The 27,923-nt window shown below is 35.3% G+C and overlaps 1 protein-coding gene across 3 annotated transcripts in view; it reads right to left on the reverse strand.

Moving 5' to 3' along the window:
* Positions 1–237: 237 nt before the first annotated feature.
* Itgb3bp (integrin subunit beta 3 binding protein) overlaps positions 238–27,923 on the reverse strand; it is a 40,556-nt gene continuing 12,870 nt past the window's right edge. Inside the window, exons 3-10 of one of the 3 annotated variants that reach the window (XM_070004415.1) lie at positions 27,220–27,262; positions 17,351–17,486; positions 14,779–14,848; positions 11,985–12,063; positions 11,236–11,329; positions 10,416–10,472; positions 4,526–4,576; positions 238–631 (exon numbers count right to left, since the gene is read on the reverse strand). In XM_070004415.1, the coding sequence (XP_069860516.1) occupies positions 624–631; positions 4,526–4,576; positions 10,416–10,472; positions 11,236–11,329; positions 11,985–12,063; positions 14,779–14,848; positions 17,351–17,486; positions 27,220–27,262 (538 nt within the window). In that variant the 3' untranslated portion in view covers positions 238–623. The remainder of the gene's footprint in view (positions 632–4,525; positions 4,577–10,415; positions 10,473–11,235; positions 11,330–11,984; positions 12,064–14,778; positions 14,849–17,350; positions 17,487–27,219; positions 27,263–27,923) is intronic. The other 2 variants (XM_070004416.1, XM_070004417.1) reach the window with 2 other exon arrangements.

Here is a 27,923-nt window from a genome sequence, read left to right on the forward strand (position 1 = left end):
TAATTTCACATTTAAATGTCTGTGCTGGAAAATGCATTGTCACATTTCATATGAAGTGTAAAATTTTTTTAAACTTTCAAAATGTTTTTTTCTACGAGCACAGAAAAAAGACTAGCATATATATATAATAAAGATACATTCCTAAGCTAGAGGCTATAGTCTTGTATTTTGCAATACATTTAAAAAAAAAAAGAATCTGTAAATTAATAAGGAACAAGTACTTTTAAATGGGAAAATGGTACCTAATTTCACTTACATTAAATTTTATTCAGTGTTCTAGAAAAAATATAGCTCTGTTCAAAGAGGCACTGTCATACATGTTTTAGAAATTCTATCCACAAGTACTGCAAATATCTAGAAATGTGACACAGAATAGAAGGTCCTCTTATATGTGTTAGCTTGTTACATTAAAGGGTCAAGAAGAAATGTATTATTTACATTGAGATTATCTACTGGTGTGTGTAGAAAGTTTAAATTAGCTGCAAGAAATTTTATCTCGTCTTGCACCTGCCTAGTGCTACGAGCTGGTATTTACTGGGCAGATTAGTTACAAACATTTTTTCTGTTCCTTTAAATATGATCAAGCAGATGCAGAAGTTTTGCTCATAGAAAGTACATTTCTTCTAGGAGCCTGTAAAATATGAAAGATGATTATTACATCATCACAAATCAGTTCTCAGTTTAATGTCTTTCATACATTATATATAAAATGGCTTACTCACTAATCACCCATTATCCTGTTACCTTTTTAATTAGATATCTCTCATTTGCTTTTTTTGGCACTGTTTGAACTTAAGGCCCTGGGCTTGCTAGACAGGTGCTATATTACTTGAGCCTTGGTTCCTATCCTCATTTGCATAGTTTTGAGTTTTAAGTCGGATTCACTTTATAAGCAATTGAATGATTACTCTGACAGCACTGGCTCTTCATCTCAAGTGAAAATACATGAGATACTTTTGAGAGAATTTTAATACTGACATGACCTACTGAAAACACCACATTTACATGCCTTCGTCTGAAAGCTTTAAGGGTCTTTCAAGCAGGTGTTTCCTCCAACAGCTGCCCCCTAAAAGACTTTACTGTGACAGATTCTTTTCCACATTGTATCCCTCTGGGGACTCCTAGCGGTGGTAGAGGTTCTTGTCTTATTTTGACATTAGGAACTTTGTGTGAAAGTGAAGCCTTGGAAGGAGGCAGCTGGTGGCAGTTGAAGGCATATGTGTCCCATAGGGTATGTGGACCTTTCACTCCTTCCTTCCTTATAACAGTTATAAGGAAGTGGGTCCTTATAGTACACTATTCTTAACAGGCCTTCACATGTATTCCTTCTTGTCTTAAGGTTGGTTGTCAGCAACCTACTTTCTCCAACTTTATGTTTCAGTCTAGTCTGTATTCCTATAGACTATGTGCTTTTCACTATTTCCTCAAAGGTTATTCATACACTTGTCATAGTAGATGATATTACAATAAAGGAAAAGAAGTTTTCTGGTCTTGTTTATAATCAAGCCTTAGGGGAAACCATGATCTAGTTTAAGGCCATGTAACTAAAGCAGGTAGAGCTGGTGTTGAATATCTAATCCAAATCTTACTTTTTTTGTAATGTCAGACCCTGCAAAGTTTTCATCAACTGATTATGACTGCTGAGATAACTGTGTTGAAAAAGATTCCAAGACAAATGTAACATCCAGCAAAAAGAAATACTTGGATCAATGTGATATATGCTATAGCACACAGTAGCAGTGTTCATCCCTCATAGCAATTACATTATTCTTTCAGAAACATCTCAAGTTGTTACTTATATAAGTCATCTCTACTGGCCCACTTCTGCTTAATAAATTAAAGATAAATATATTAGCCTAGTTAATTGTAATTGTCAGTGATATGGCCTCTATCTCACTGTCTATCATTCTGCTTTCCTGTACTTTTTGTTCATATTCTCTCTGCCTACTTTGTTTATAAACCTCATTAAAAGTACTGCTTTTTGGGGCAATACATGGTGACATACTATAATTCTAGCATTTGGGAAACTGAAGCAGGAGGATAGACGTAAGCCAGGGCTCATAAAGAGACTGTCTCAAAACCAAACAAAATAGAAAATGACCCCATTTTTCAAACTCCAAATGTCTAGTAAAGTACAACTTTTCAACATGAGGATCTTGATAGCGTTCAAAGATAAGGTAGAGTGGAATAACTAGGACTGTTAGCATTATTATAATTATCTTTTGAAATAGGATTTTGGTATGTAGCGCAAGCTGGCCTTGAACTTGAGACCATCCTGCCTCAGCCTCCCAAGTACTGACCACATTCAGATAAAATTAGTTTTAAAATCATGAATCTTTAACAAGTTACTGAGCTACCTCACCCAAAGGTGATCTGTGCCTGTTGTGAGTTCTGTAGCAAGTCTTATTCTTTATTGGGTATTCATGGTAGAGAAATGTTTACACTCCTCTGTCCCAAAGAAGAGGGAATTTTTGTTATTGTCTCTCTTATACCCAGTGAAAGTATGTCCGAAACATTCATTCCACATTTTACTAATGCCATGCGTTATTAATTTTGCAGACCATTCTTCCCCACTTTACAGTTTCCCTATCAAAAGTCCAATGGGCCTTTGTACTTCCTAAGCTCATTCTCATGCTGACCTGCAACCATGCAGGGTAAGGCAGATCTGAGATCTTCACAAATTTAGAAGCCTGTTGACTTAGGGTCTGCTTCAAGACTGAGCTTCTTAGGTTTGGAAAATCACACAGAATTCAAGATCACTGTGGGCTCCACTTCTGTTTCCTCACCAGCAAGTAAAGGTAATAACTGTAACTACCTTATGTTGTTCTGAAGAATAAATGGATGTGTAGATAGCACTTACAATAGTGCCACATAAAATATGCTCTACAGGTCTTAGCTATTATTATTTATTGTATAAATAGAATGGATATTTCAATGAATGAATGTATACAATATTATAAGATGTCTTTCAAGTATTTTAAGAAAAGCTAGTTTTTTAAGCTAAAAGAAACCACTTCTGACACTATTTCCAAAGGAATTTTCTTTCTTTCTTTCTTTTCTGCTTATATGGTGCTGAGGAATTGAACCCAAGACCTCATGCATGCAAGGCAAGCGTTCTACCACTGAGCCACCTTCCCAGCCCCGGAATTTTCTTAATTGAACATAATTCTTTAATTTTGCTTTATTTTTTCTTCTTCTAGGAGATAGTTGACAATATCTAGTTGGCTTATAAGAATCTTTTAATTTTGATGCCAGGAAGTCTAGGACAGTGTCATTTCCCAGTGTGAACCTAAGTTACAGATACACCAAAACATGACATCATGATGTACTGACTGATTACAGTACATGCTATAATAAGCTATTAGAAAGGTATCTTTGTATTGCTGAACACAAGGGATTTTTATTTTTTGCCAGTTCTCGGGCTTGAACTCTGTGCTTCAGTGCGGTCCCTGGGATCCCTTTTGCTCAAGGCTAGCCCTACTATTTGAGCCACAGTGCTACTTCTGGCTTTTTCTGTGCTTAATTGGAGATAAGAGTCTCATGGACTTTCATGCCTGGGCTGGCCTCAGATCTCAGCCTCCTGAGTAGCTAGGATTACAGGCATGAGCCACCAGTCCAGTGGAACTTTTTTTTTTTTATTACTAATTTACTTAATTATTATAGTGGTCATGTACAAGGGATTACAATTACATGAATCAGGTAATGAGTACATTTCCTTTTGTACAAGTGTCTTCTGTTGTTTCCTTACTCTCTCCCAGTCCCTCCCTCCCATCTCCACCCATGAGTTGTATAAGTCACTTTCATCTGTGTTTAGTGAGCTCCACTGCTGCACTTTTTCACATTTTTTGCCCTTGAATTCTGTACCCTCCCCCCAACCCTGCTGAATATATACACTTGACTACATCATACATAAGGTACAGAAGACAGAATTACAAAAAAGAGCTCTTGTTTCCATATCTTGAGGTTCATTTTGATATGTGCATTATTTTATGTGAATATGAAGAGGCACTTAGGCATTACATCTTCGTGTTTCTCTCCCAAGAGTATACTCTTGATTTCACTGTATGTGAATATCTAGAATCCTGTATAATTTATTATATCCCAGTATATTTCAGATCTAATTTCTGCAAATTAGAGCATGTGCCATTTTGTTTCTCTGAACTTGGCTTTCTTCACTTAACAAGATTTGTTCTGGTTACAAGAAATTATTTTGAGGAAAAGGTATAACTAATATATATTATTTACTTAATTTGCACATTTCCAAATTTTACAGACTTACTCTTTAGCTACTTTTTTTAAACTAAAGACTCTTAATTTCAGGCCCTTTTACTAATGAATCTTAATCTTCCCCCATTGTTTACAAGAATGGATTGAACATAATTTCAACAAAGCTCCAAAGCGCATATGCCTATTTTCTTAGATAAAGACATACCAAATCTGATAATTTAAATAAACAGTTTCTACCTGAACAAAATACAGTGATACTTAAAGAGGTTAAACTAAATTAGAAAATGGAAAACAGTACCTCCGTTTAAAATGGCTCTAAGGAATTCATAACTGTCAAGATGGCATAATTCTGTGTGAAAAAAGATTTTTTTTCAGAAAACAGTTCAAAGTAACTTATCACACTATATGATGCATTATACTGACTCTAGATCAAATTAAAATAAACTTATTTTACATGGTAAACAGAAGTTGATAGACTCCTAGCTAGTTTTATTTTAGAATGTACATTTTAAAGTATAAAAAACAGCCAAAAACATTTATTATAATGTATGCTTACTTATTATACTGTTTTACTAAGGAATGTGAGGAGTACACTAACAGAGTAACTCTTACACTGTGTAATACCACTGTCATTATACTCTGTGCTTTATTGTGATTACTTGTCATTTACACTGGGTTCAAAACTCCTGAGGGCAGGGTTGTCCTGTTTGCCACCACATCCCCAAGGCTAGAACAGTGCTTAGTTTGTAATAGGAAATAAATAAATAATAAATTAATGAAGTGGGTAAAAAGAGCAATTTATAAGTATTTGAAAATATCCTGGTAATTCTTTTAAAAATACTTAGAAAAGACATTCATTCACACATTCACTGTCCTGCATCGAGGACCTTCTGATGGTTCTGTACAGACTAGTCTCCATAGGAGTCCAGAAGGAAATAGAGCTTTATATTTTATTACATCATGATATATTTATAAATATTCAGAAAGTGGAGGAGTCTAGAAGATGGAGCAGCTTTTCTGTTACATAGCAGAGTTTGGGAAGAGTTCCTCAAAGGGTGGGACATCTGAGACTGATCTTCCAGGACAGGCAGGAATTTGCTAGAGAAGAAGGAAGAACAATCTAGTAGAGAGAGGACCAGTAGGGAAACCTAGTCTAACAGAGGCTTTACAGGGCTGAAGTGTATGATGGGAAGTATGAATAAAATGACCAACTCCCTCCTTTCTGAGGTTTGAGAGAGGGTTAATCAGAGAGGGTTAATCACCTACTATTTACTTACTATACAAATTAGGTTCATAGCAATCTAACTAGCTATATTAATACTACTAACATCTGCTTTGCTACATATGTATTTAAAATATGTAAGCCACTTAAAATAATTTATTTGACTTGGGGGGAGGGCTTTTTTTTTTTAAACTCCTCTAAGAGTTAAAAAAAGGAAAAAAATGTTCGACTGTCAGGTGACAGAAAACCAATTTCTATAAATGTGCCAGAATAATTTTTCTCTACCTCAAGAACAGTTCATTCATTCAGTCTATTCATTACAGTCTTTTTATAGTATTTTTATTTAATAAAACCTATTAGGACTACCATACAAATCTCTTTACTTATGCTTTTATCTTTTAACTGATCAATTTTTATATTGCTGACATCCCTTCTTCACCATTTGCTCATTTAAAAATTCATAGTATGTGAGCTATGTCTCAGGGGAAAATGTCTATAAAATTTGTTACAGCTGGCAAATGTGTATGAGTCAGTGATAGCACATGACTAAATGCTTCACAGAAAATAAAATTTGTTTCTGTAGTAAGCAGAACTGTTTAAATGTTATTTATTTTTATGTTTCAAAGAAAATATATTGTGAAGTGCTGCATTGATTTAATACGCAACAATGTCTGTGTACACGCTGTAGAAGGAAAATTTATGAAACCTTTGCACAACTCCTTTAATTGAATTTTCCAAATCTCTCACCACACACAAATAATCAATATCTTCTGCAGAGAAAACCAGTCAGAATTATTACAGTCTTTCTTTTCAATTTTGTTGTCATCAGCACATACAGAGCACCTGGATATTTGTAATGTCTGCTGCTAGCAAGTTATTTACACCTCTTAAACACATAATTGCCACTAAGTGGGTTCAGATACATAGTTTCAACATTATTTTACTGATTTTACTTAAAAGAAAAAATATACTTCTCATAAAAGTATAAAAAATTTAAATCATGGAAGAAAATTACTAAAAAAGCTGTGAAAAGTAATAAACCTTTTTCCTTAAGTCGTAGACAAGTCCCAAGAAGCATTTTTAGCTGTTGAAATGTATTCCCCAAACAATGATGGATGGTGCGTTAACCTTATTAATAGGTCAGGTATGACCCATGGATGATTTAAATGAGAACTGATTCCTTGTAAGAGCTGAGGACTATAGTGTACACTAATGTATATTTGTGCTACTGAAATTAATTATCCGCCTATAAGCTAAGAGGGATTTTTTTTTTGAAGGGGGAAATTTTAAACCTTATCGTGTCTGAACTTCAAACCTTGGTGCTTGTAAAACAGAAGTATCTGCTTGAAAAAAGATATTGTTTAATGCTATGATATGTGGGGGGGGGGGAAGGCTAGTAGTCCTCTGAGAGTAAAATTATTTAGTTGATGTGATGAATACTTTTGCAATACTGAGTGGGGGAAAGGACAACATTTTTATGTTTAAAAAATACTTCAGTTTGTGGTTAGAATGAAAAGGCAGTGTAATCCATTTATAGTCTTAGAAGAGGTTGAAAATTTGTTCTGTACATTTATGATAAACTTAAAATCCTGTAACCTAAATGAATTTTATCATGTAAATTTTATAATGGAAGCTAACTAAAGGACATGTTTTTCTTTTAATACGAGCTAGAAATTCTGAAACATTTTCTATTATAAACAGCTGAAACAATCAACCTCTTTGAACAATATAAAGTTCAGATGGCTGTATTTCATTAAAATATGCATACTGCAACCTACACAATTATTTTCAAAACAGATAAACTATGTTTTGGACTGAAGCTTAGTGTCTACATTATATCTTGGCAACCACTCTGCATTTTGCTTACATTCTTTTCAAAAACATTTTGTTTACTGGAAGTACTAGTCATAGACAAACAATGGTGGCATTTTTCAGAATCTCAAAAAAATGATAGTACCAAATATTACAAAATGCCACTTATTGACTAAGGAATAGCTATATCAGGTTGTTTTAAGTAGAGGTTAGTTATATAAAGCAAATAAATTTCATGCCTTGCCATGTGATGATAATGTGATATTCCATCTGTGTCAGCCCACTGAATGGTTGTCTATTTAAAATCGTAGGCATAATAAATTTAAAATAATTATGAAAATTCACATCCATATCTAGCAGAAAAAGAACTTTTCATTTGATTCTTTTCCTAATAGTCATAAAGCCAATATTATTAAGGACACTGAAGTTGGGCTTCCTTCAGTAAGAAGCCTTCTTTGTTTAAGAAACTTGTACTTAGCAGAGAAGATCTTCTGTTACTATATCAAGGAACCTTGATTTCTAAGGTTCAGTCCTTCTCAAACCTCTGAAACTTTTAGTGCAGCTTCTCTTGTTATGCACGCAAAGAGTGTTTGTAGAGCTGGGTGCTGGTGGCTCACACTTGTAATCCTAGCTACTCAGAAAGCTGAGATCTGAGGATCACAGTTCAAAGCCAGTCTGGGCAGGAAAGTCCATGAGACTCTTATTTCTAATTAACCACCAGAAAATCGGAAGTGGAGCTGTGGCTTAAGTGGTAGAGCTCTAGCTTAGCCTTGAACTGAAGAGCTGAGGGACAGTGCCTAGGCCTAGAGTTCAAGCCCCATGACTGACAAAAAAAAGAATGTTTGTAGAATAAGTTACATGAAGCCTTAAAAAATGTGTACCAGATGTCTACTAAAACATTTGCATTAGCCAGGCACTGATGGCCCACTCCTGTAATTCTAGCTACTCAGGAGGCTAAGATCAGAGGATTGAGAGTGAAAGCTAGACCCAGTGGAAAAAATCTATGAGGCTCTTATTTTCAATTAACCACCAAAAAAGCAGGAAGTGAAGCTGTGACTTAAGTGGTAGAGAAAAAAAAATCTCAGGGATGGTCCCCTGGACCTGAGTATTGATTTTACAATTATACTCTTGTGTAATCAGGGTTGTAAGTGATACTAAGTAAAGGGAACTAGCACTGAAATGAAAATGCTAAAAAAAAAAGTTGGAGTGCTGATGGCACAAATAGTAAAATTTCCCTCCAAATGTCTATTTTAATCCAGGAAAATGTACAAGAATCTAAGGGAATTTGAAAGAAAAAAAGTAAGAAGAGCAGGAAGCGTACTCAAAAGAGACAAGTAAATTCCTATGAAACAATTGTAGTATATAGTATTGGGTTCATTTTTTATTTTATATACTTTTCAGTGTTACAAAGATTCATAAAACATTTTAAAATTTATACTTTTTTTTTGTTCCAGTACTGGAACTTGAACTCAGGGCCTGAACACTATCCCTTAGCTTTTTCACTTAAGACTAGTGCTCTACTACTTGAGCCACACTTTTCTTTTTTGGAAAGAGGAGTCTTATAGACTTCCTGCCTGGACTGGCTTGGAACTATGATGCTCAGTTCTTAGCCTCCTGAGAAGCTAGGATTACAGGTGCAAGCCCATTTAAAATTTTAAAATTAAAACAATTCTGGATAATAGTGTAGTACAGAAAAGGCAATGGAGAAATTTCTATTAAAAGCCAAAAGCCTAATTTCAAATAAGAAACATACAAAATAAATTAGTTTGACTGTCAAAGTCTTCTTTAAATGAATGTATAAACAGATACAGGTTAAGGTTTTTAGCTTAGTAAAAAAATTGTGTTATGTGCTGTTGTGTTTACATCATCTTTAACAACAACAAAAATCCCCTCATTAAAAATATACACAGTAGGAACCAGAGAAAGAGGTGGAAAAGCACTCAGTAAAACTACATAGCTCAAACACAAATTACAAAGAAAATAAGTATTAATGTTTGTGTGTATGTGTGGTATGTGTGTTTGTGTATGTGTGTGCACGCGTGTGTGCTAGTACCAGAACTCCAGAGGCCTCAGACTCAGACTCTACTTTCTTACTCACAGATGGCTAGAGAGCCACTTGAGCCACACATCTAGTTTTGGCTTTTTCCTGGTTAGTCATAAATTAGAATTTCAAGGATTTGTCTCCTTGGGCTAGCTTCAAACTGTGATCCTTAGATCTTAGCCTCCAGAGTAGCTTCAATTAAGGGTGTTAGCCACTAGTATCCAGCTTAGGCATATCAATATACAATATGTAAAGATACTTATATAAAGGTATTGTATTTTTAGGCTTTTAAGACAAATAACCAATGTATTAGAAATGTAAAACATGAATAGGGATAAACTTTCCTCTATGAATATTCAAAACTGGGTTGTATGGGAAAACTTCATAATGGATAAGTCATTCTGCATGAAATAAAAGAAATCAACTCTAAGACTGATCTTGCATAAACACAAAGAACTGAAATAAAATAGATAATAGGAAGGAGATAACAAATGTATCCCCTGGAGGAAAAGAAGGACATATTAATACTTTTGGTACAATTTCTTTATATTCATTTCTTTGAGAATTTTTCTCTTCCTATATTTTCAAATTCTGGTAAATGCCAGCCAAATAGGACCTAGTACTAATTAGTTTTCAGACACTATAGATTTTGATTTTATATTATTGGCATAGTATATATAAAACTAAGCTTTCTTCCACTTAGGAGTTATAGATGTATATTTCCTATAGAAACTTAAAAACTGCTGATGTAGTTTCTCATAGTGTAAAATGTCAGAGGCATGAGTTCACAAACAGATCAAGTATCCAAGGTCATCATTTCCAGGGTACTGGTTACAATAATTTTAAATGCTTTGTATATTCATTCCACTAAAATTATAGTATATTAATACATTGTTGGTCATACTTCTCTGAAGAAAGAAATAGACAAAATTTAAAATTGTATTTCAAAAGATATTTAAACCAATCATCAGGGAAGTTGACTTCATTAGACATGGTCTTCTGTTAAATGCAAATGAGATTATATACGTGAGATACATACACTCATGATGATTGGTCTTATTTGGTCAGATGGGATGAAAGCATCTCTTTATGTAAAGTAAAACATAACTCTACCTTTGTGAGGAAGTACTGAACTCTTCTCAAACAATTTCTGTTTTGTTACTCTTGTCACTAAAAGAAAAAAGAAATCCTATGTTAAGAATTAATATGGAAAAGTTATACATGGTGGTACATACCTATAATCCCAGCTCTTGGGAAGCCGAGGTAGGAGGATGGCAAATTTGAGGCCAGCTTGGGCTACATAGGAAAATACAATGAATTCATATGGAATAATTTTCCATTATGTAGAACAACATAATTTAAAGGGTAATACATGCCATAGCTATCAAATATAAAGTACAAATGTCATATTATATATATTACATAAGTAATAATATGCAATTTCATATTTTAAAAATGATCTCTACATAACAGAAGCCTATTAGAAATTTCCAAGGTATAATCTTTTCCTTACCATTAAAGAGGTATTCACTGGCTGGGAATGTGGCTTAGTGGTAGAGTGCTTGCGTAGCATGCACAAAGCCTTGGGTTCAATTCCTCAGTACCAATTAAACAGAAAAAAAAGCCAGAAGTGGTGCTGTGGCTCAAGTGGTAGAGCACTAGCCTTGAGCACAAAGAGACACAAGGACAGTGCCCAGGCTCTGAGTTCAAGTTCCAGGACCAGCCAAAAAAAAAAAAAAAAAAAAGAGGTATTCTGGTATTCTCCAAGTTACATAGCCTAATAAAAGATACCTGGCTTCTTATTTAAAGAAGAGAAAAGTAGTTCTCTCACATTCCAGTAATGGTGTATACATAGTATTGTCAAATTTAAACTTGAGAAAAATGAAGAAATTTATTTAAATTTACTAATGTTGAAAACATTAAATTTTCTTACTTAGTTCTTTGGTTTTCTTCATTTCTCTTCTTAAGAAACATGGTATATAGAAGGTGCCAATGAGATTTTCAAGCTCTCTGTTTCCCTCCAAAGCCTAAAAGAGAGTTAAGTAAGTATTCTATAACATTACTGACAAGAGAAAATTCTATGTTAGGGAATTTAACTTTTTCAATAATTTGGTTATTGGAAGCTTTCTAATGCCTGACTAAAAACAATGCATTATTATTACTCATAGCTATTCAAGAGGTGATTGGGAGAATCATGAGTCTAGACCAGCCACGGCTAAGCGTCAGAGAGACCACAATCTCAATCTCAATTACAGATGTGGTAGTACTCATCATACATTAGGAGGATCAGAGTTTGATACCAGCCCCAGGAAAAATATGAGGCCCTGTCTGGAAGGAAAACAAACAAACAAACAAAAACCATACATCAAAATGGGTTGTGGCTGTGGCTCAGGATCAAATGGTAGAGTGCCTTCCTAGCAAGCACAAGGCCCTGAGTTGCCCAGAGGCAAAACCAAAGTATTATTAATTAAAAAGATAAAGCATATCTACAAATGTGAAAAGCCAGATATGACTAATATATTATGGTTCAGTAATATTCACATAAGCAAAAACATTCTCATTAAAAGTAAACTAAACATATCACTTGTGAACTCTTGGATTGAATCTCTAATCTGGAACTTATTTCCTATTACTCTTCAAGTGAGTTAGGAAGTATGAAAAACTATACACAAAAAGACAAACCTGTATACTACGTAAATTTTGCATTATTTTCAAGATTTCTTCTGATGATTTTTCAGCTTTAGATAGCAACATCATGAATCTAGGAATGATGGAAAAAAAATAATACTCAGTAGAGTAAATGTTATAAATGTAGCAAGTCACTTTCAGAGCTTTAATTCGACTTTAAGAAACTTTAATTCCATTTTCCACTCCTTTCTTGACATTTTTCAGGGTGATAAAGTATGCAAATCCTCCTCCTTCATTTTCATTGCTTTGCAAACAATATATACGACCAAGCATCTCCGGAAGTCTCACTTCTCTCATTCCCCACTGAGTGAGAAAGAAGACATTGCTGGCTTGTTACTTCTCTATAGCTCCACACCACTGCTCACTTCACTCGAGACTGAGGCAGTGTAACTCAGAGACTCAAAAACCGGACATGGTGCTGTGGCTCAAAGTGGTAGACTACTACCTACCCTTGAGCAAAAGAGCTCAGGGACAGTGCCCAGGCCCTGAGTTCCAGCCCCATGATTAACCAAAAAAAAAAGTCACAGAATATTCAAATAAAAAAACTAAATGATAATGATAATATGCTAATATTTTAAAGCATTTTTTTCACCTAAAGGTACTGTACTTGTTACTTTGCAATCTTTAAATTTTAAAAACAACTTTGTGGTAAAAATCATTTCTATTTTAAGGTGTGGAAACTGAAGACAAAAAAATTATTTCATTATCCAGGACTTGTAACAGTCAAGATGTGAACTTAAATATGTCTGACCTATGTTTTTAAACCATTATACAATATTTACAAAAGTGTAGGAATGGCATCCTTATGAGAGTATAGAAAATACAAGTTACTAGGCTATATCCATGAAAGAGCTATAATATCAGCAATTTCTCTAGACTAGAAATATGTATTTCTGGGTAACTTTCCTATACATCAGAAAACTGGTCATTTAAAAAAAAATCTATAGACAATGTAAAAACACTCCTTGTCCAAAAAATGTCCCCACTGTTTTTAGGTCTATTATATGTTCATGGACTTCCTTGGGTAGGTTTTTGGGGTATCCTTTAATTTTTCAATTTAAAATATTTTTGTGGTTAAGATATAACAAAATTTGTCATTTCAAACATGGTAAGTACATAACCCAGTAGATTGATAATATTGTGCAACCACCACCACAATCTATAGCTAAAACAGAAATTTTAACCATTAAGATTGCTTGATTCCCTGTGCCATAGCCCAACTAGCATCTGAAAAATATATAACCTACTTTTTGTCTCTTTAAATTCACCTCTTCTAGATACTACATATAATTGCAACCTTAGAATACTTGGCCTTATCTGTCTGGCTTGTTTCACTGAGTCCTGTTTTCAAGGTTCATCCAATGTGCAGCATGTATCAAAACTAATTTCCCTTTTATGACAAATAATATTCAGTTTCACGTATATATCACTTTTTGCCTATCCATTCATCTGTGGAGAAACATTTGGGTTGTTTGCACCTATTGGGTATTGTGAAGTATGCTAAAGTGTATACTGGTGTACAAACATCTTTTTGAGTCAGAGAGAGAAGGAGAGAGAGGAAGAGAGGAAGGGAGGAAGGAAAGAAGGAAGGAAGGAAGGAAAGAAGAAAGGGGGGGAGAGAGGGAGAGAGGAAGAGAGACTGATTTACAAGTGGTTTGTTGATGGTATCAGGTTACTTAATCTAATTTTTCTCAATATACTGTGTTCTATGGAAATAAAAATGAGAGAAATAATTCTGTGCTAAGGGGTAGACGAAGGGGTTTAGAAAGTCAAATACGTTAGGCTTATTCTATTTGGGACCTCTCAAAAAGTTAAGTTTCTTTTTATGAAAAGAAGTTTTAGAATAGGCCAATTTATCAATTCTTTTGTAGTCGGTACTTTGCCTACTTCAAGGTCTTAAAAAGCTGTCCTACATTTTCCTCTTAAATTTTTACTCTTTTACTCTCCACATTATAATCTGTCTAGAATTGATTTTTGTGTATAGTGTGAGGCAAGGGTCCAGATCTAATTTCCCCAGCAAGTGACAGTGCTATCATTTATGGAAGGGACAGTTACTTAGGCAGGAATATAGAGAATGTAGAAAAGGGATACCCTACTGTTAACTCAGCTAATTGAAAACATTCTTGAAAACATCATACTCTCTGACTTCTAATTCTTAGATCACTGATTGTCTTTAGTAGTTCTATTTATCTGAACAAATCTGACTTTCAGAAGAGATACTCCAGAAAATTATTGATATCAGGTCACTAATTGATAATTGTGTCAATGGGAACTTCTTCTAGGAACTTTATAAATGAAGTACATCACATCTTTAAGAAAGAATACTTCAGCTGAGCTATAGAATGTTTCTATAAATAGTTAAATTGTCATGTTAACAAATATGAAAACTTTGCTGCAAAATATGTATGTTTTTTTTGCTTTTTCCAATATAAAGTTTGCTGAATGTACAAGAAGAGTTTATCACTTAGGATAGTAATTTTTTTAGGGGTTAGGGGGAGGGACTCTGTCACGAAACCATTAACTATAAACTAAAATGATCTTGGTTTGATCAAAAAAAGAAAACTACTCAAAACTAATACAGAAAAATAAAATGGCTTATTGTTTAAAAAAGTGATAGAAATATATTGCTGACAGGGTATTAGTTAAGCCTATTTTCTACAACTGTAATTGATGAAGACATGGATAAAATTTTCATGTCTCTGTGAAGTCATCTGTAGATGGAGGGAGAAGATAATAAAAATTATTTCTAACCAAGAAAAAAAATGGATGATTTTAAAAATAAACTTACTCATCATTGTCTTCTTTTGTTGATTCCTTTCTTTTAGTCAAATTGAAGTGAATCATTGTTTTTCTCTTTCCTATATATGTAATAAAGCAAAAGAACATATAGTTAAGAGACAATTTGTCAAATTTCAATAGAATTTAGATCTCTAGTTTTAGCTGGATATGGCAGTACATGCCTACAATCCCACCACTTGGAGGCAGTTGCAGAAGGATATTGGCTTACAGGCCAACCTGTGATACAAAGCAAGACCCTGTCTCACAGAAACAAACACTGAAATCCAATGGAAACAGAATAAACTGGGTATCAAGGCTCATGCCCATAGTCCTATCTACTCAGAAATCTGAGAGGCAGAGTTAGTTCAAAGATAGGCTGCCAGAAAATCCCACAAGATGATATCTCCAAAATAATCAGCCAAAAGTAGTGCTGAGGGTATGGCTCAAGCAGTAGCACACTAGCCAAGTAAGTAAGTTCAAGGCACTGAGTTCAAACCTTGTACTGCCAAAAAATGGAAAAGAAAGATTGTCAAATTTTAATGTGAGTTTATTTACTAATTTTTTGTGTCTATCCTGGTGCTTGAACTCAAGGCTTGGGATATTCCTGAGCTTCATTTGCTCAAGAATAATTTTCTACCACTTGAGCCACAACTCTAGTTCTGTGTCAAATTTTAAATAGAAAATAAAAGGATGAAAAAAGGAAGTAGGATTTTTTTCATTAAAAAAGTGATATTATATAGAAAAAACATTTTTTTAAAGATTTGGAGACATGGTTTATGTGATAGGGTACCTGCCTAGCAAATATGAGGCTCTAGGTTCAAACCTTAGTAACACCAAAAATAAAAAGGCAAGAATTATCTTTTGAATAAAAGTTTTGTGATATTTGGAGTACTTAAGTAAATACTAGGGAAATCCAATTTGATGATAATATAATTAGATTAAAATACAATAGTAAATATAGTTAAGTTCTTAGTGATAGCACAGAAAAAAAAATTGATGGTAGGGAAAAAGTACCTATTGTTTATTTAACAAATATATAAAGCATACAACATGATGATCTTCACATGCTTACCATTGTTTTCTGAAAAAAATGTAATATCACCTGTCTTTGCAATTTTCAAATTTTAGTATGGAGATATACAATTAAGTAATTAATTTTAATTAAAAAGATAAAGACCAGGGCTGGGAAGGTGGCTCAGTGGTAGAGCACTTGCCTTGCATGCATGAGGCCCTGGGTTCGATTCCTCAGCACCACATAAGCAAAAAGAAAAAAGCTGGAAGTGGTGCTGTGGCTCAAGTGGTAGAGCACTAGCCTTGAGCTGAAGAGCTGAGGGACAGCGCCCAGGCCCAGAGTTCAAGCCCCACGACCGACCCCCCCCCCCCAAAAAAAAAAAAAAGAAGTTTAAAACAGAATTATAGAACTTGAAAATCCAGAGACATTTATGATCTTGTTAATATGTATACAATATTGATATGTTTCATTTTAACAAATTAGGTAAAATGAGATTTCTTTGTTTACTGTGTAGATTCTAGTATATGTTTAATACACAATAAAAACGTTAAAAATAAAATATGAATTAGGCTAATCATAGCATATCTAGAACATTTTGTTAAATTTGAGCCTATAAAATTCTATATTATAAAAAATGACATGCCAGGGGCTGGGAAGGTGGCTCAGAGGTAGAGCGCTTGCCTTGCATGCATGAGGCCCTGGGTTCGATTCCTCAGCACCACATAAGCAAAAAAGAAAAAAGCTGGAAGTGGCGCTGTGACTCAAGTGGTAGAGTGCTAGCCTTGAGCTGAAGAGCTGAGGGACAGCGCCCAGGCCCAGAGTTCAGGCCTCACGACCAGACCCAAACAAAACAAAACAAAACAAAACAACAAAAAATGACATGCCACTGATTCCTGACCTTACTCAATATTTAAAAAAATTAAACCTAGAAAATTGAAATTTGCGCTTTAAAATAAATATTTTAGCAATAAACTAAAGGAGCACAACATTTATTTATGTTCATAACTCAATTAAAAAACTTAAAAAGATTTCATACTAAAAGTTTTTTTTCCTATGGAAAAATTCTACAATTTAGAAAGGCATTTCAAATAACTAGAAAAAGAAGGGAATAAAGTATGATATAGGCAAACCATATAAAAATTCAGTAAATGTGGATTAAAAATAATGGAAATCAGGAATAAAAACAACATTTAGGAATCTTACTGTTAACCTGTAGTGCAGCAGTACCTGAGTTCTGTGCCTTTAATTTATGCACATGATGGATAGCTTGTTCAGGGGTGTATCTGAAACCACTATAATTGATAGTAGCTGAGGGCTATCAGACCATAATTTCTATTTAATGGCTGGAACAGTACAGGAACAAAGTCTACGGTAGCATTTTAAAATAAGTGACTAGAAAGTTTGCATTTACGTTCAAAGTAATATCTACATTCTAGTCTTTTCTACATTAAATTTTTTGGGAAAAGAGAAAAATCAGATGCAGCAAGATCTACATATTATTAAATCAAAATCTTGAGTTAATCAATACCAGAAAAATCTCACTGTACGTGGAAAGGAAAGTTCAACTTACCATTTGCTGGTCTATTTCTGTGCTCTTGTTCTTCAGATCTTGTGGGAGAGGAAAAAGGGCTCATTTGACAAGTTCCAGTTGTTGGAGAGTAAGTTTCAATGCTTTTCTTCCTTGTGATTTTTGGGGAAGCAAATGACTAGATATAAAAATTTGGAACACAAAGATTTACGTTTAGCTGTAGATCTTTGAAAATGCCTTAAAAATCCAGCAATATTCAAATGTATACTAATTTTCCTGGTCTTTTCAGATTTAAAATATACCCATTTACCACCTTCAGAGCTAACACTATTCTACTTATGCAGCAATTTCAGAACTCTACACGAATTAGGGCATTTCAATTTGATTTTTATGCAACTTTGACATTACAGTGTTACTAACTTATTAGGTGGTAGCTCCCAGCAGGTTTAGCGATATTAGTCTCACAGCATCATACTCATTTTTTGTTTCAATGAATCTGAATTCTCAGAGTTGCTTTTTCCTAAGATCAGCAAGGAAATTCTGGGAAGGAGCAGTGCTCTCTTATATAGTTATTCTGAAATGATTCACAGTTCTCTGAAAGTGTCATAACGTGAAGATTAGATAATGTCCAAACAAAAATAATGTCTAAACAATTGTGAATTTGGTCTAACTACAACTTCTTTTGGTAGCAGTCTCCTTTTATTTCCCTAGGCAATGTGTATTTCTCTTATTGTAGGTAACATACTCTTTTAACGTTTCATTTGTCTACCATATAGAAGTTGTTCCTGAAATTTTTTCTTCATTTTTTACCCTAGAGAACTCAAAAGTGTATAAAGAATGAATGACTTAAAAGGAACCAACCAGCAGATTTGGTTACATCATTCTACTCAGAATATACTCATTAGTTCATTTAACTAACATTCACTGGCACCTGGAATTTCAGATTATCATATAATATCATCTTGGAATGTTTTTTTATTTTCATTTAGGTTTCTAATTCATGACATCCCTTTTTTTGGGGGGGCGGGGGTCCGGTCATGGGGCTTGAACTCTGGGCCTGGGCGCTGTCCCTCAGCTCTTCAGCTCAAGGCTAGCACTCTACCACTTGAGCCACAGCACCACTTCCGGCTTTTTTCTTTTTGCTTATGTGGTGCTGAGGAATCAAACCCAGGGCCTCTTGCATGCAAGGCAAGCGCTCTACCACTGAGCCACCTTCACAGCCCATGACATCCTTTCTTTAAACATTCATTATCTCATTGTTAACTGTTTGCTCTCTTAAATTTTGCTTTCCATTATGCTTCCTGGTCACCTAACAATGCTAACTAATATATATATATATATGTATATATATAAGTATATATATATGTATATGTATAAGTATATATACATATATATATATATGAATTGTCCTGGCCTTAAGGAGCGTCTACCAAGTTAGCCACACCAGAAATGAGGTTTTAAGTGAGTATATATGCTAGAAATTCAGAGGTATATAAAGTGAATATACCATAAAACAGAAAAGTAAAGGAAGAGGATCAAAAGGGGATGAGAATGTTGAAAGGAGTAACAATGATCAAGATGCATTGTATTTGTAAACTGCTTTGTTAAATTCATAATCTCCTTTGTACAACAACTTAAAAGATAATAAAAAATTTTAAAAAAAGAGATGGGAAAACCAATGTGGGTGAAGTAATCTGCTACAGAAGGATAATTGTGAGAGGGATGGCTGATGCTAAGTTAGATAAGTGAATATAAAAAGCATGAAAAGGGGCTGGGAAGGTGGCTCAGTGGTAGAGCGCTTGCCTTGCATGCATGAGGCCCTGGGTTCGATTCCTCAGCACCACATAAGCAAAAAAGAAAAAAAAGCCGGAAGTGGTGCTGTGGCTCAAGTGGTAGAGCGCTAGACTTGAACTGAAGAGCTGAGGGACAGTGCCCAGGCCCTGAGTGCAGGCTCCATGACCGGACCCAAAAAAAAAAAAAAAAAAAGCATGAAAAACCAGAAGTCATGGGCATAACAGATAGCTCAGGATGAATGTGGGGATAAAGTCTCAAGACTCATGTGCTGTTAACACTGTATAACTAAACTTTAGCTTGGTAGCTAAATTCTCTATGGTCAACTATCCTTTATTTTTAAGACACCCAGGACAGAAATAGTGGCTTTGTCACCTTTCTCAAAAATCTTGGTATTCATTCTAACAATATATAGTATCAAAAATTTTATAGTTAAGATTTTAAATGATAAATATTTCTCTGTTTGGGGGAACAAAAAGCATTTATTTTATGTATCTATAGTAGCCACAAATGTAACCAATATCTTAAAAAAAATCAAACCATAATATCAAGTTATAACTAAAGCAATCCTTTTAGTAGGGTAGAATGGTCTTAAGTCTCTTTATCAAGAGTTACTATTACCTCTTCATCTTGGTTTTCACCTGTTTATATATATTCAGTCATAAACTATGACATTTATCCAATCCCTACTCTGCTTTTCCAAGAATTTATTGCCTAGAACTATTTCACTGTGTATGTACAAGAAATGAAAGTCACTACTCTAAAGTACGTTTATGTCAATCTGTTTTCCTATTTTCACCAAAAATTATTTTATCCAATTGCCAGATGTCTAAACATTGCTACTGTAGATAATATATTTCTTCTTAAAAACAATTTTCTAGCTTTCAGAAAAGTCTTGTGTGTGCATGCACGTGGATGTGAGTGTGTGTGGTTTGCCTCACTTTAAAAACATCAAATTTCCTTTTCTTTTTAGTTATTTGTGTTGGTTAAAAGGAAAAATATACAGTAACTACTCTAGATTGACAGAAAACTGAAATCCTACTTTTCCCTATCCTCCCAGTAAATATTCTTCAGTAAACAATTTCTTTCTTTTTTACCTCTTGTTGGTCAGGCCCTGGGCTCTTTCCTGAGCTCTTTGCTCAAGGCTAGTGTTCTACTACTTCAGCCACAACTTCACTTCTGGATTATGTACTTAATTGGAGATAAGAGTCTCTTTTCTGCCTGAGCTGGTTTAAAACTTCAGTCCTCAGATGTCAGCCTCCTGAGTAGCTAGGATTACAGGAATGAGCCACCAGCACCTGGCCCAACAATTTCTTTTAAGATGCTTGCTCTCCTGTATACACAAAGAGAAAACCTTACTTCCCTAAGTTTTCTTTCCTTCAAGATTTTACCCAAGTTTTCTAACTTTTATTTATTCTCTGAAGATGCTAAAGAGTGATTCTATTAGACCCTTCCAAAAAGCTGTAACATTTGGCTAGAAAAGGGGGAAAAATCATGCAAGGAAATAGATGTCACAACCAGTTCTATAATAATTTATATAACTGCTTCAAATAGTTACTGAGTACATAGAGATATTTAGAACAAATTTATCACAGAACAACTAAACAAAAGGCCATGTTTTTTATTTTTTTTATTTTTTTAAGAGGTCAAATCTTGTATAGTAGCAAAACTAAAATTCAGGCATTGATTTTTATGTGTAAGAAGTGATCAATGATCACTCTATAACTTCAAAGAGATATGACATTTTCCTTCAATATCCTTTGCCAATTGTAGCTTGCTTCATCACCTTGTTTAAAGCATTCTACCAAAAAAGATGCCTGCATTTCATTGATTATTTTTTACCCATTATGTATAATCTACAAAGTACTAAGGGTGATTTCATAATGAAATATAGAATATAAAATTATTATTATGAATTACTTGTCTATGCCATCACTGAAATATTTAAAACATAGGTACTTTATAGGTATCTGTATAATCAAAAACAAAAAGGCAGCTAAAGTTGTTGTTTTTTTTTTTAATTTTGAGACAGACCTTTCTGTGTCACAGGCCTGGAATTCACTATGTAGCCCAGACTAGCTTCAAACTTATGATCTTCCTTGCTTCAGTTTCCTCAGTGGGGGAAAATACAGGCATGTAACACCAAGCCCAGCAAGATAATATTTTCTTGGTAGTACTAGGAGTTTGAAAACTCAGGGCCTTGCACTTCTAGGCTGGCATGATACTATTGGGCCATATATACAGCTTGTTTTTCACTGGTTATTTTAGGATAGGGTCTTTCTTCCAGTCCAGATACATGCCTAAGCCTTGACCTGCCAACTCTAGGCTTCCTATCGTAGCTGTGATTATAGGTGCATGATACCTCATCCAGGTTCCCTCAATAGAAACTCATGGATTTTTCTGTCCAGGCTAGCCTGGCTCTATGATCTTCCCAAGCTCAGCATCCATATAATTTGTGATGACATATAGAAGGGTGGAAAAGTCTTATAAACTTTTCTGCCCAGGCTGACCTAGAACCATGAACCACCAATACTCAGCCTCCCACTTAGTTAGGATTACAAATTTGAGTCACTAGTATCTAGCAGAGGAAATTCTTGATAACTTACCACTGATTAATTAGGTTAGTGTAATGTCCCATATAAGATATAATTATTAGGCACTCTTAGTAGTAGTTATAGAATTTATATTAGAGAATTTAAAAATCTAACAGGATTAGGTACTTTTCACATTTTGGGCCTTGAGTTCCTGGAAAAGTAAGAAGGATCAACTAATATCAGCTGCTACAATTACCAGACTTATTGGTTTATAAACACTGGAGTTTTGTTGTTGTTTTTTAAACATAAAACACAAAAGGATTTATACATATCTAGTGATCCTCATGGATAGTAGAGAAAGAAGAGGATCAAGATATCAGATCTTCAATAATGGAAATGTACTACTTCTTGATTGGGTATTTGAAATACAGGGCTATGTATTCATTAAAATTCATCAAAATGTACATTCAAGATCTGTGAATTTAATGATTTATCAATTTAATATTTTAAAAATTTAACAGGAAAAATAAAACTTTAGCTGAAAAAGTTGATATACTGGTTTTTCTATTTGTGCTCATTATTCTTCCATAATTTTATGATACTATAATAATTTTAATGTAAGAAAGTTATGACAGCAGAAAAGGATGTATTATGGTACTCATTTAGTAATCCTCAAGATATTTTCTATGAAGCATTTTCATGGCTGTTTCCCATCATACTTTCATACATCCTCTTATTTTTCCGAATATGAAGCTTATTCCAACCTAGATAGGTTTTTATTTACTGAACTATGGTTTACTGCAATAAAATACACAGATCTAGTTCAACTTGCTGACTTTTGTGAGTTCTCACTGATGAAACCACCAGCTGAGATATACATTTTACTATCCAGATCTTCTTACAGGCTCAGTTGCAACCATTTCCTAATTCCAATAACCACACATAATTTTGGCTATTCTTGAACTTCCTATAAATGAAAGACATAATTTAGGTGTTTGACTTCTTTTGCTTAACATGTTTGCTTTTTTGGTGTGTGTGTGTGTGTGTGTGTGTGTGTGTGTGTGTGTGTGTGTGTGTGTGTGTGTGTGTGTGTGTGTGTGTGTGTGTGTGTGTGTGTGTGTGTGTGTGTGTGTGTGTGTGTGTGTGTGTGTGTGTGTGTGTGTGTGTGTGTGTGTGTGTGTGTGTGTGTGTGTGTGTGTGCGTGTGGTGTGTGTGTGGTGTGTGTGTTGGTCCTGGGGATTGAACTCAGAGCCTTGGTGCTATCCCTGAGCTTCTACTGCTCACATACAACACTCTACAACTGGAGCTACAGCTTTACTCTTGGCTTTTTTTTTGGTAGTTTATTGGAAATAGGATTCTCACAGACTTTGCTGCCTGGGCTAACTTTGAACTGTGTTCCTCAGATCTCAGCCTCCCGAATAGCTAGGATTACAGCTGTCAGCCACCTGGTGCCCAGCTGCTTACCTTGTTTTGAGATCATATGTGTTAGTAGTATGTTCTTTTATTGTTGAGTAGTATTTCTTTCTTAAAATATACCATAATGTGGGCCCTGAGTTTAAGCCCTCTGACCAACAACAACAAAAAAAAGAAAAGAAAAAGGAAAAGAAAAAGAAAAAAAGTGGTATAGGAAATGAGCATGGGCCAGGAAAAGGAAGCGAAGATCAGATGAGGTGTCTACATTTGTAACAAGGATGCCTATTCCAATCCTCTAATCTGAAGGAATGGGATTTGCTCTATACTTGAGTCAGCCTTCAGTGATATTGTTAGGCCTACCATGCACAATGATGTGTGTGTGGATGCATGTGAGTGTATGTACTTGTGTGTATGTGTGTGTGTGTGTGTGTGTGTGTGTGTGTGTGTGTAAAAGTTGGAGTTGGTAAATATAGGTTTTTGGAATGATAGTGGGAGGTACAGAAAGAATTCACTACAGGGCTGGGAATGTAGCTTAGAGGTAGCATGCTTGCCTACCATGCATAAAACCCTGAGTTCGATTCCTCAGTACCATATACACAGAAAAAGCTGGACATGGTTCTGTGGCTCAAGTGGTAGAGTACTAGCCCTGAGCAAAAAAAGCTGAGAGACAGTGCCCAGGCCCTGAGTTCAAATCCCAGGACTGGCAAAACAAAGAATTCACTATAGCAAATCACCCATCAAATAAACACATCTCAATGACAAGAGTCCTTCAAACACCCATCTGTGCTGCTTAAGAATGAATGTATGAAATAAGGGCTGAAATTAACCTTTCAAAATTGTGGGCTTTTGTCTTGGAGAAAGACCTGTTGTGTTTTTTTGTAGTATCTGGAGCCAGTATCCTGCCCTGCTGCAGTAGTGATTGTGATGTCATGGTGGCTAAAGAGAAAAAGGTTTCATTTACATGTTGTAAGACCACTATGAACATGTATCACTGAGCTACAGGGTAAGTACAATGGAACACAATTGGTAGTTTGTATCTCATCCCAGATGGGAGACTAAGAAAGGGAAGAAGAATGTATTCAAGTTACTCAGGAACTTTTATAGAGGTACAAAAATCTTATGTTGAAACGGTCATAGATTTACTAAGATTTACTAATAGGAGGGGGACAAATGTAACTCTCTACTTACTGCTAGACATTCTTGAATCAAACAGCATTTCAGATTTTCAGATTAATGATATTTAACTTGTAGTGACCTTATAGAAATAAGAGATCATAAAGAGATTCTACTTATCATTCGGTCTAACAAATTAAATAATCAAGTCAGGCACCGGTGGCTCACTCCTGTAATCCTAGCTACTCAGGAGGCTGAGATCTGAGGATCATGGTTCAAAGCAAGCCCAAGCAGGAAAAGTCCCTGAGACTCTTATCGCCAATAAACCACTCAGAAAACCAGAAGTGGCACTGGTGGCTCAAGTGGTAGTGCACTCGCCTTGAGCTAAAGAGCTGAGGGACAACGCCCAGGCCCAGAGTTCAAGCTCCATGACCGACAAAAATTAATTAATTATTTAATCATTCTAAAATGGACAAATTCTTAGAAACATTCAACCTGTCAGGACTGAACCATGAAAAGTAGAAAATATGAATAGATGACCAGCAGCAAGTAAAAGCTGAGTTAACATTCAAAGTAACTGGTTTAAAAGTACAGAACTGGCCCAAATATAATAATAATTAGTTTAAAATACAGGCTATTATTAGCAGCACTAGTCTCTTTGCTAGATTCTCATCTGCAGGAAAAAAAAGAATAGAAAGCCCATTGTGATGACAATTGTGCTTCATGAAGAGAATGGATTCTGAAATGGTCATTCTTCCCCATTTAAATAATGTTTCCATCTCCCAAGGAAGAGCTTTAGGGCAGAAAAGAACAGTATTTCATTTCAAGCTGGACTACTCATCTACCAAAATACCATTCTGACCAAAGAAACAGATGCAGAATTACAGTCACAGCTGCATTCTGCACAGAACAAGTTGGATAATGGTACTCTAAATTGCTAATTACACTGTTAATGATTTTTTTTTAGTGTCATTGCAGTATTTTGCCACCTTGGTGTACAATTTTTTTTAAAAAGCACTTAGAAAGTTTTTTAAATGGTAAATATTTCGGTTTTGTTAAATACCAGTATATCTTCCAAAGAGAAACTCCATATAAAATCCATTTCTTAAAATGACATTCTCATGAGATTTTGCAGGAGTACATTATATGTTAAGTATTTTCATTTACTTTCTCATCAGTTTATTTAGACTTGAAATTACCAAAATCATAATTATTTTGGTATTAGCGTTTGTATCTAAATCCACAGTTGATATGATAATAAACTAACATATGTCATGACATGCTGGCACTAGGAATGTGCTATGACTAGAATTACAAAAGTAATAGCAGTACTATTTAATTTTTATTGTGATAACCACGGTGAAATTTATGACATTGTTGGTACTTTGTTGATGGATCTGTGCCAGCATAAAAATAAAAGGACAACAGGAAAATAATTCCATTTTTGATATGAAAATGTTACTAATGTTTTTATTTTAATTAAGAAGATTATAATATGCAGATTAAAGTGTTGCAAGTATGCTGTATTATTTCTTACATTTAAAAGGCATTCTATTTTTTCCTACCAGTAAATTTATTCAAAGCTTCTAAATAATTTGCTTCTAAGTGAATACCTTAAACTGGCCAGAAAATTCCACATATGTGATTTATAAAATATATATTTCATATGCAAGAAACAGTGGGGCTGGGAAGGTGGCTCAGTGGTAGAGTGCTTGCCTTGCATGCACTTGAGGCCCTGGGTTCGATTCCTCAGCACCACATAAGCAGAAGAAAAAAAAAAGCCAGAAGTGGCACTGTGGCTCAAGTGGTAGAGTGTTAGCTTGAGTTGAAGAGCTGAGGGACAGCACCCAGACCCAGAGTTCAGGCCCCATGATTGGACCAGACCTCCTCTTCCCTCCCCCCCCCCCAAAAAAAAAAGGAAGAAAAGAAACAGTGTACCTTACAATTATGTCACTTGTTTTTTTAAACTTTTTTTTTTTTTGGGGGGGGTCCGGTTGTGGGGCCTGAACTCTGGGCCTGGGCACTGTCCCTCAGCTCTTCAGCTCAAGGCTAGTGCTCTACCACTTGAGCCACAGCGCCACTTCCAGCTTTTTTATTTTTGCTTATGTGATGCTGAGGAATCGAACCCAGGGCCTCATGCATGCAAGGCAAGCGCTCTACCACAGAGCCACCTTCCCAGCCCATTTAACGTTTTTATATCTACCAAGGTAAATCAGTAATTGACAGTGAACACAATTGGGCTATGCATGGGCTATGCACTGGTGGCTCATACCTGTAATCCTAGATGCTAAGGAGGCTGAGATAATGAGGACTGTGGTTTGAAGCCAGCCCAAACATGTAAGTGCATACGACTCTCACTTCCAATTAACTACCAAAGAGCTAGAAGTGGAGCTGTATCTCAAGTGGTAGGTAGAGACCTAGCCTTGAGCACAAAAGCTCAGGTACAGCACCTAGGCCCTGAGTTGAAGATCTAAGACTGCACCAAAAAAAAATCCCTAAACAAAGCAAAAAACCATAATTGCTGGGTGCTGGTAGCTCCTGCCTATAATCCTAGCTACTCAGGAAGCTGAGAGCTAATGATCCTAGTTCAAAGCCAGCCTAGGCAGATAAATCCATGAGTTGCTTATCTCCAATTCATCAGCAAAATGCCAGAAGTGAAAGTGTGGCTTAAGAGAGAATCAGATTTAATTGTAAAAGCTAAGCAAGAGTGTGAGATCTTGAGTTCTAGCTCGAGTAATTGCACAAAACAACAACAATAACAAAAAAGAAAACCCAGTCTTATCATGTTATCAATTCTTTTTTCTTGTTGTTGGTCATGGGGCCTGAGCTCTGGGCCTGGGCACTAGCCCTCAGCTCTTCAGTTCAAGGCTAGTGCTCTACCACTTGAGCCACAGCGCCACTTACGGCTTTTTGTGCTTATGTAGTGCTGAGCAATATGGCTTTTTGTGCTTATGTAGTGCTGAGCAATTGAACCCAGGGCCTCATGCATGCAAGGCAAGCACTCTACCACTGAGCCACTTTCCCAGCTCCCATGCTATCGATTCTTAAGCAAGTACTTACATTTTCTTCTAGTGGATCATCCAGTTTCAGTGACCTTTTAACACTGTAAATAAATATTTAAAGAGTTTTAGATTTTCCATGTTTGGTTTTTTTTGTTTGTTTGTTTTGTTTTTTTTTAGGTCATGGGGCTTGAATTGAACTCTGGGCCTAGGCCTGAGCACTGTCCCTCTTCAGCTAAAGGCTAGCACTCTAGCACTCTAGCGCCACTTCTGGTTTTCTAGTGGTTTATTGAAGATAAAAGTTTCATGGACTTCCCTGCCCAATCTGGCTTTGAACCGCGATCCTCAGATCTCAGACTCCTGAGTAGCTAGGATTATAGGTATGAGCCACCAGTGCCCAGCTAGATTTTACATGTTTTAAGTAGGCAAATATTTAAGGGTAAGATATGCAAAAAGTCGGGCTGGGAAGGTGGCTCAGTGGTAGAGTGCTTGCCTTGCATGCATGAGGCCCTGGGTTCGATTCCTCAGCACCACATAAGCAAAAAGAAAATAAAAAGCTGGAAGTGGCACTGTGGCTCAAGTGGTAGAGCGCTATCCTTGAGCTGAAGAGCTGAGGGACAGCGCCCAGGCCCAGAGTTCAGGCCCCACGACTGGACCAAAAAAATAAAAATAAAAATAAAATAAGATATGCAAAAAGTCTAAGCAAATTTTTACTAGTTGAAAGAATTATTTATCTTTTTGTTTGTATTTAATAGCATGCTTTAA

This window comes from Dipodomys merriami, unplaced genomic scaffold (assembly GCF_024711535.1).
Source record: "Dipodomys merriami isolate MVZ:Mamm:240054 unplaced genomic scaffold, mDipMer1.0.p SCAF_627, whole genome shotgun sequence".
Taxonomy (NCBI): Eukaryota; Metazoa; Chordata; class Mammalia; order Rodentia; family Heteromyidae; genus Dipodomys; species Dipodomys merriami.